Below are 9,702 nucleotides of genomic sequence, written 5' to 3'. Positions count from 1 at the left end.
GTGTTTTATATATATATATATATGTATATGTATACACACACACACATACACATATACAGACATATACACACACTACATATATATAGCATGAATATATATTTTAGTATTTCCTAAGTTTCTTCCAATGAGTATATTTTACTTTTATAAGTGAGAAAAAGAAAATTAAGAATTTAGGGACCAAATCTGCTTTTCCTCAGCAATATGGAATAATATCTGCTCTGAGAAGCAAAAGCCACTATAGGTGTGGGAAGGAGTGGCTATGTGTTTCAGAGGGTCATTCAGTTAAAAAAAAAAAAAAAAAAAAAGTACCTTTTTAAACAAATTGTGAACTTTCTTTGCCAATGACTATAGTTGATTGTCTTGAAAAGGTGATTTATTTCATTCCAGGGCTGAAGGTCTTCATGAATAGGTTACCTGGATTTTCCTAATAACTCAGGTATGTTTACTATTCTTATTCTTGTTTGTCAGAGAAAACAAGGCCAGGACAGCACTGACTCTACATTAAGACACTCAAAGAGTTCTACATGCTCACAGTTCCTGGTGACATGACCCAACACTAACCTTGGGTCACAGAGATGGGTAAACCAACTAATCAGTCTTAAGTTTCTAGAGATAATTACCCCTTCCTCCCCCCAAAGCCCTTGGGGAAGATGGAAATGACAGAAACCTGTACTCACTGCATGTGTGTAACAGTTAGCAGCATGTTCGTAGCAAGTTGGTTTGTAGCGGCCATTGGCTGGAGCCCGATGGTTCATGAACCTGTAGGAACAAAAAGACATCATGTGGGAACAGCACTGAGCATAAGAACAATGGGGAAAACTGCCAGTGGTGACTAATGGAAATGCCCAGTGACAGGAACAAAATCAAAGCCACTAACAAGGTGAAACTGCGCCAACAGCAATGGTCCTAAAGCAAATACCCTCGGTTACTAGATTAAGTATTCTTTCAGCTTATTCAAAAGGAAAACCTTCTGCCAACCCAAAACAAGCAGAAACCTCATCTACTTCTGTCATCTGGTACCCTCTACACTAAAAAAAAAAAAAAAAAAGAAGGTGGTGGGCACAACCAAATCTCAAAAGTAATCAAGGGAATTCTTCTAAACTTTATAATGGCTCGTCATTGTCATAAAATGAAAAGGGATACAATATATTTGAAAGGTTTCTATAGTGACAGCTAGAACTCCACAGGGCTGCCTCATTTTTCAAGATCTTACAGGTTCTCTGCCTTTGACAGGGTGTAATCTTATCACATTTCTATCAATTGTGTTAGTGGAAATATTTGCATTTTCCTTCTCTGACAGGTTTCCATCTACAAAGGTTCTGGCTTTCACAGGTGTTGTTGTATTTTCTCTCTCCAACTGTATAAAGCTTTATATACATATATATTTGAATGCTACATGACTAGCAGTCCTGTACAACTACTTTCTCTGTACTCCATGGCCTGTTCCAGCACCAGTCAACTAAAATATGATACCCGGCTATCTCTGTTGTTGTTAGGTGTCACTGAGTCAGCTACAACTCACAACAACCCTATGTACAACAGAACGAAACACTACCTGGTACTTCACGATTGTTGCCATACTTGGGCCTATTGTCGCAGCCACTGTGTGAATCTATCTTGTGGAGGGTGTTCCCCTTTTTGCTGACCTTATAGTTTACCTAGCATGATATCCTTCTCCAGGGACTAGTCCCTTCTGACAACATGGCCAAAGTAGGTGAGACAAAGTATGGGCATTTTCATTGCTAAATTCCTGCCGTACTTCTTCCGAAACAGATTTGTTCATTTTGCTGGCAGTCCATGGTATTTTCAGCATTCTTCACTAACACCACAATTCAAATGCATCCATTCTTCTGTGGTCTTCCTTATTAATTGTCTAGCTCTCACATGCATATGAGACTACTGAAAATACCACGGCTTGAATCAGGTGCACCTTAGTTTTCAAAGTGACAAGTTTGCTCTTAAACACCTTAAAGAAGTCTTTCACAGAAGATCTGCCCAATGCAATATACGATGTTTGATTTTTTTGACTGCTACTGCCATGGGTACATTATCCTCTCCATTCTTCATTAATTAAAAAAAAAAATCACTTCAAAAACAAAACACATGACTAATAGCTGATACTTCGGCCATAAAATTCATATATATACACAAATGTGCATACATTTCTAAAAATCAAAATCTCTTCCACACATAGACACACAATTAGATTCCACACTTCCCTTTGGGCTAGCTTTGTGACAATCAGCATTACAGTGAGAAGCAATAGCACAGAACCTGAAGAGTCACACAGCATTTTTTCATTTCCTTGTGTCAGAGAAGATGCCCCTGCAATCAAGATCTAGATCCCCTGCCCTCCCCACCCCCACCCAAGTTTCATGAAGTTGCTCTCTAGAAGAAGGCGATGTCAACTCAGGAGGAGAAAAACACAGCTGTCTGGATAAAAGAGGAAAGCAGCAGACCAGAGAAGCAAATGGAGGTGAGAGGGTCCCGACAGCTTTCAAGTCTGAAGCCCAGCTGCATTCTTGTACTTGGAGTCTGCAAAACTTGAGCTAGTTTAAGGCAGGTTCTTGTCATTTGCCACTAATGAGTTATGACTTTATCCAGACAAAGAAAAATGGTACCAGGCTGAACCAAATGGCAGAGCCAGGTTTTCACAAACTGGCTAAAATGCATGCATGGTCAAGCTATTCTAAATATGTCTATTTTATAAACAAAACACAAGCCAACACATTCTCCCTGAATTAAGAAGAGCCTCTCATCCTTAGATTAAAGGAATAAAAATAAAATAGTGTGTTAACCCACATATAGAGATCCTGTGGAAAATCCACTGGGGGATGAATGTGGGGCAGTGATGGTATTTCACCTGGCTCACCAATTTGTTAGCTACTTAATTGGTGTGCAATATAATAGCTACTTATTGAATTGAGTCTACCAGATGGTTCGAAAACCTAGAGCCATGTACAGTTTGCAGCTTTAGAATTTATCCTATCAAAATGATGTTAATTCAAAAAAAAAAAAAAAAAATCAAGCATCGTCTTTTTTCCCCTGATAATCCTGTAAATAATTTTACTAATTTCCTAAGGGACAAGAGTATTGCCACACAGCTCCTACTAGTATAAAAGGAAATAATTACACTCTTGGGAAGAATGCTTTAAAAGCATCCCAAATATTCAAGGCTCTACTACATCATTACCCTGAGACATAACAACAGAGCTATAAGTAGCATACCCTATTAGGAATTTTAAAGGACAAACAGCAAAGCTCCAAGATGGTTGAGGTTAGATGAAACTGAAAGCGCTCTGTGCAGGGCACAGTAAGTAGGATTTGTCTACCCACCACCAGGCTGCAGACTAAAATAGCAATTTATATCTCTGGCAGCCCAATCTAAAAATAGTCATGCCATTACACAGCAATAAGGATAGACTTTGAAATTTTCTCCCAAAAGCAGAGAAGCTAGGTGGCCATGTTTGTGACAGTTAGTCCCAGCCCACCCAGATAGAGTAACTCTGGTTGAAAACAAAGGCAGAAGCTGTAGAGAACAATATCCTACCCATGGTGCTTTAAGGTAGTCTCTCAAGATGGACAGGGCAAGATTGGGGAAAAGGAATAGCTAGGCTAGGAGCAACTATGCTCTGAGCAATTCTCTGGGGCTCAGCGGGACAGACAGTGCAACTATTCTGAGGGAACATTTATAATGTAATTTTTCCATTTCTCTCTAGCCTGCCAGGGTGCAATCAAAACCTCCTCCAAAGACTCCAGGAGAAATCACTCCTAAGACCTAAATGGAAATGCAGATGTACAATGCAAATGAACTCCCACACACTCAGCCCACTCTCTTCCTCAAAAAAAGAAAGAGGGTTGTCAAGTGTTATGGAAAATAGCACCCATGTATGGAAGACACCCACATTTTATGTGCCATAACCCCAATGATGGAATCTCTAGGTGGTGCCAACAGTTAAGGCTGTAGTCCAAAAGGCTGAAGGTTAGTGTCCACCCAAAGGTGCCTCCGAAGAAAGGTCTGGTGATCTACTTCCCAAACGTCAGTCATTGAAAAGTCTGTGGCACCCTGTCTGCTCTGACACACACGAGGTCCCCATGAGTCAGTGGAGACTTGAAGGCAGCTGATGACCTTAATAGTGACCCAATGCTCTATGACAGAGTATTCCAGCAAGCTTTAGAGGGGAGGGAGAAGGTGAGTTAGCCCTGGTTACGAAGACTACACTGAACAAGTCAGGAAGGTTTGTTCACTTATGTCCTCCTTTCTTCTGTCAGCCCTCTCTTTCCTCCCCCTTGCCCAGGCCCTATGAGTCATGTCTCCCCTAACCAACCCCCAAATAGAACTTCAAAACTATGGAGGTGAAGAACAGATCCAAGACCTGAGGATACCCCTTAGTTCCTTAAAAATTAGTTTCCATCCAGTTGACTCCAACTCACACCCATATGCCAAAGTAGAACTGTGATCCATACAGTTTGCAATAGCTGATTTTTTTCAGAAAGCATTTTAAATTTGCCTCAAAGCACTGTGTCTTCTGAACGTGCATCTGCAACCCACCATGACAGAAGTCTAAGATCAAATTCCAGAAGTTGTCCTTGATTCCTACGTGTTTCCTCACTCTCCAGATGCAACGCTGTCCTCAAAATGTATTTCAAATTAGTCGCCTTCTGTACAGTTCCACCACTACCATCTACATCAAGACACCAGCACCTCTGGTCTCTTAAAAGTAGAAAGCCTCTTAATGGGTCTCCCTGTTTGTCAGGAGCCACAGTAGTCAATTAAAACCACATTGTATCAAACACCTCAATCCCCATTTAAAAACCTGCTTTTGGCTTCCCAAAGCGCTTAAGGTGACAACTCCTCTGTGGCCCATGCACTCTGCAAGAGTCTGGCCCTCATTGCTTCTCCAACCTCAGGCCCCCACCTTCCTTCCACTCTCCACACCCCAATCACTCTACCTTGTTTCTGCTCCTCAAATACACCAAGGCCTGGTGTGCCTCGGGAGGCATGCATCTGCTGTTTCTGCCTGGAACATTCTCCTTTGGAATGCTCCACCCTGCTCATCCTTCAAGCTCAGATGTCACCCCCTCCAAAAGGTGTTCCTAACTACCCCCCTAGAGTAGCACTCCAGCTTCCCCACCCCACCAGAACCCTATTTCATAATTGGTAATGACCCAGCTTATTTTCGTAAACTTGTTTATATTTTATCTTCTCCCACTGTACTCAGAACTCCACCAGGGCCAACTTGTTCATCTCTTCATTTGCAACCAATATACACTGCTCAGTTTGTTACTGGTGCTTAATAAATAATCATTGAATGGATGACTGGAAAGACAGCTATTCTAATGCTGCAAAACTATTTTTATCTTAGCAGAGAGATATCTCATAGTCAATTAGTTTCACTAGGGATTCAGCAGTTTCTGTATGTAACACAGAGAAATACACAGTCTGAGAGCCAAAAGAACCCTGATTTGTGAAAAGAAAATTCTTAAAGACCAAAATGATGGACATTGTAAGAGCCTCTTCATTATCCGATATAAGCTGATCCCTGCCCATAGCATCTTATTGTCAATCAATTAGTTCCCCCTTACAATGGAGGAGCATCCCTGGAATGACACTCATTAAGGGAAGTATCCATTGCCAGAGGGGGTGATAGAGGTGGTGGGCTCTTGATTTAATTATGAAGTAAAGGAGAATGCATATATAAGGTGATTATCTCATGGTGATGGGTGATTCAGTGTCCTGAGAACATGCAAAAGACACAATGGGCAGGCCTTGGAAGACTTCTTAATGCTTTAGAATAAGATGCTTTCCCACACAGTCAATTATGAAAGCTGATCACAGTGCAGGGGCTGAGGAAAGGAACATCTTTTTCCTTGGATTTTTGGTTGCAAGTTGGAAAAATGAATGCATTGACAAGAAGGTAAGTACAAGCTCTGTGGGTCCTGAAACTGATGGATACACAGATGTGTATCCATGTATCCATGTGTAGGCAGGGAGGTAAGGACAAAGAAGTTAGCTGGCAGCATGGGTAGTAAAAAAAGAGATGAACGTAAACCCTTGGGGCTGCCCCTTCATAGCCATGTGACTAGGGTAAATTTCCTTTTATCTTCTAATCCTGTTTGCTTTTCTATTACATGGATATAAACTTTGTCTTCCAGGATTATAGTTATTGGTGAGATGAGTAATAGATAAGCACCCAAACAGTGCCTGGCATGATAGGTACTCAATAAATATTAGCAGTTATCATCAGTCAGAGATAATGTGAAGGGGAGAGAATGACTGTGTGTGTGTGTGTGTGTGTGTGCGCTCGCATGCACACGTGTAGATCCCGTGGGGAGATGCAAGTGTAGAAGGAATAAAGCAAGCAAGATAAGGGAAGCTTGCTGCATTCCAGCAGAATTTCTCACATCACAGCCTTTTTGAGAAGTTATGCATGTGTGAAGGAGTTCTGGGGTCACTGTGATTAAAGCACTGGGCTGCTAACCAAAAAGTTAGTTGTTCAAACCTACCAGCCGCTGTGTGCTGTGTGGGAGAAAGATGAGGCAGTCTGTTTCCATAAAGATTTACAGCCTTGGCAGTTCTATTCTGTTCTGTAGGGTCCCTAAGAGTCAGAATCAACTCAAAAGATTCTCAATGAGTCTTATGAATGTGTGAAGATCTCCACTTAGGACAGCAGGCAGCGGGCTAAGTCTCCTTAGAGCCTTCTTCAGCCAGCATTGGCAGAACTCTAAAAGGTGACTCAAAGCCACAACAACCAAGTCTTCATTATGGGGAAAAAAACAAACAGTGAGGCGTTTAGGTTTTTCTTCCAGTTTAGGCATAGCTATAAACTATGGCCCAGTGAAATATTTTTACCGCCATCAAAAGCTCCTCAATCTGAGTCCTAATGAATCTACCAGGGGAAGGAGAACATTGATCTATTCAGAGACAATGTGTCCCTACCTCTACTTCCTTTGTAATTTGCCAACCTGTAACAATCCTGAATGCTATGAAAGATACATACTAAATGTGGCTTTCAGAGGTACAGAAAAGTAAAAACAAAAACAAAAACAAAAACTCACTGCCATCAAGTCGGATCCAACTCATAGCGACCCCTCCTTGGGTTTTGAAGGTGGTATCGCTACAGAAGTAGATTACCCAATCTTCCTTCCAAGGAGTGGCTGGTGGGTTTGAACCACCAGCTTTCTGGTTAGCAGTCAAATGCCTTAAGCACTACACCACCCGAGCTCCTACAGAAAAGTACTGTCAACATTTTAATGTGTGGACCACAAAAATTAGGAATTTCTTACTATTTCTTTGTAGACTACTTCCAAGTTCAAATGGATCCTTGGAAAATATCCTTCCGAGCTAGCCTCTCACAGAGAAACAGGAAATTATGGGGATTACTCCATCTTTAAAGAAAGATTTTCTTCAACCAGGGCAGGTCTATATGTCATCAAGAAAGGTACAGTTAGACATACAGTGAATGGAATATTGTGCGGCCAAGAGTCTATGCCACATCATAAGAAAATGCCTCTATTTTAAATTTGTAATGAATAAAGCAAGGTGCAAAATTACATGAATGCACTGAGAAGGGCTGGACAGAGCAGTGTCCAATAAAAAGAAGATAGTTTAATCTGTTGAGACGGTGGGACCCTAAATGAAGGTTGGTTTTTGTTTCCCATTTCTTTTAACACTATTTTAATACTTATGCAACAAATAATAAAAAGAAGCTATCTTCTTTAAGAAGAATTGACTGGAAAGCAATACAAACTCCTAAAGAAGGAAGGGTAAATTCACAGAATATTGCCACTTTTCTCCGAAAACAGGAAGAGCACAGATGTGCAGAGAAGTAAAACCAAATCAAACATACCGCAAACACAGGATGGCACGATGTGCCTGAACACATGTCACATTCTCCCTTAAAGCCCCTCCAGTCTGCATTCCCAGCATCACGTTCTAAAGCAAGAACAACAGTTCTCTTCTGCCCTTGGAAGCACTAGGCCACAGTGCCAGGCACGCAACACCCTAAGCATGAGCTATATTGAGAAGTCAGTCCAAGTCTTCAAATTGATCCCCCTGTTGATAGCATAGTCCACACAACTTTTCTTATACACGTTTTAGCTCTGTCACCCTTTGGAACTGGGGGAGGAATGAAAAGCATACTGTGTGAGTGGTCAGTTATGAAAAAACGGGGAGTTGGAAAGAGAAAAATGTGCACTTTAAAATTCCGAAATGGAAGACAGTGTCCAAAACCCAACAATAGTAACCTTCTTGGAAGATTTAATGCAGGTCTTTTCTTCCTCTAAAGTCTCCCTTGTCACTCCTGGTGAAGGTATGGGAATGGGGAAAGCGGCCCAATTCAGGCAACATTCAGACAAAAGGATGGAGTGTTACCACAAACACAGGAGAGGTGAACTTTCACCCAGTTAAATGATGAAGAATTCAAAGAAAAGCCCAGGGCTTCCTCTGGGAAGCACAGGCCAGCTCCCATCCATTACTAGACGGCAGAGCCTCGGGGACCGGAGCAAAGGCACATCCCCACCAGCTTTCCAGTCAAAGGGCTGCCGGCCGGTCTTCCGGTGGCGCCTCCTCGGTTCTTCCTTCTCCTTTCCTAACACAGGCGCCTCAACAGCAGGTCTCACCAGCCGAATGCTAACCTGCCCCTTGGCAGTGCCCAAAACAGCACCGCCCAGGCAAGGCCGGGACTGGGCCAGGCAATGTGAAGGGACCCTGCCTCAGTTTCCCTCTGCTAAACCCGTTCACAAACAAAGCATCTAAATCGCCCAGCACCCCCGTTTTACCGCAAATCCCGCTGCAAGGCGCAGCAGCTGCCGGCCCCGGTTCCACGTGCCCCGGGAGCCCCCCACCTTGGGGACAGAGGAGTGGAGGCCAAAGTCAGGGTCCGAGGACCCAGAGGCGCCGCCTGCGGCCGGAGTTCAGAGGGAGCAGGATCTCTGCCGGGAGAGGGGTAAAGGTGGGTGAAGCCCGATGAGCAATGGGATCCCCTGGTAGGAGGGCAAGGTTGGGGTCCCGAGTCTGGGAAGACATTCGAGTCCACAGATCGCGAGGGAGGACCTGGTCTGGCACGAGAACCCTGTCCAGAGAGGAAGGGGATCGCCCCGGGAGAGCTGGGCGGGGAATCTCCAGGGGCTGGTCCCCGGCCAAGACTTGGGATCCAGGGAAAGATGGATCCAGGTGAGAAGCCGGGACCCACGCAGGAGGACGCGGGATACGGAGACCCGCTTCCGATACGGACTACGAGGAGCTCTCACCGCTGGAATCGATTCTTGAACCGCATTGATCCTCCGCTCCTCCTCGGGGGCCGGGGAGCTCCGTCTCGTCAGCACCGATGCCTGGGCGCGCGGCCCGCATGGGCTTGGGCTGCTTCGGAGGCCGCCCGCGTGCCCGGCGGAGCCGCTCGGCGGAGAAACGTAGGAGTGGGCTAGGCTGGGGGTCGGGACAGGGTGGGGGCCAGACCCTGCGACTGGGGGCGGGAGGGAGGCCGCTTAAACGGCCCCGGCGCCTCCCGCCTCCCAGGCTCCTCCGCCCCCGGGCGCCCGCGCCCCGCCCCGGAGCCTGGCTCCACCCCCACCCGCTCCGCCCTCCTGCGTACATCTACGACCGCCTGCGCGTCACCGCGCCGTGCGGCCAATCAGCGACTGGAGCGGCGCGGCGGTAAGACTGCCATTCAGTCCCGTAAGGCTCGGGCGGCGGGGCGGAGT

At 44.7% G+C, this 9,702-nt stretch overlaps 1 protein-coding gene across 1 annotated transcript in view; it reads right to left on the bottom strand.

Moving 5' to 3' along the window:
* The window catches only part of MMD (monocyte to macrophage differentiation associated), a 36,060-nt gene extending 26,782 nt beyond the window's left edge, over nt 1–9,278 (bottom strand). The window contains exons 1-2 of the mRNA XM_007949647.2: nt 9,253–9,278; nt 678–759 (exon numbers count right to left, since the gene is read on the bottom strand). Of these exons, the coding sequence (XP_007947838.1) occupies nt 678–759; nt 9,253–9,278 (108 nt within the window). The remainder of the gene's footprint in view (nt 1–677; nt 760–9,252) is intronic.
* Between the last annotated feature and the right edge of the window lie 424 nt (nt 9,279–9,702).

Source organism: Orycteropus afer, unplaced genomic scaffold, assembly GCF_000298275.1.
Source record: "Orycteropus afer afer isolate SDZICR_OR568_19922 unplaced genomic scaffold, OryAfe1.0 scaffold00249, whole genome shotgun sequence".
In the NCBI taxonomy this organism is placed as follows: Eukaryota; Metazoa; Chordata; class Mammalia; order Tubulidentata; family Orycteropodidae; genus Orycteropus; species Orycteropus afer.
This window is presented reverse-complemented; position numbering and strand designations above follow the sequence as displayed.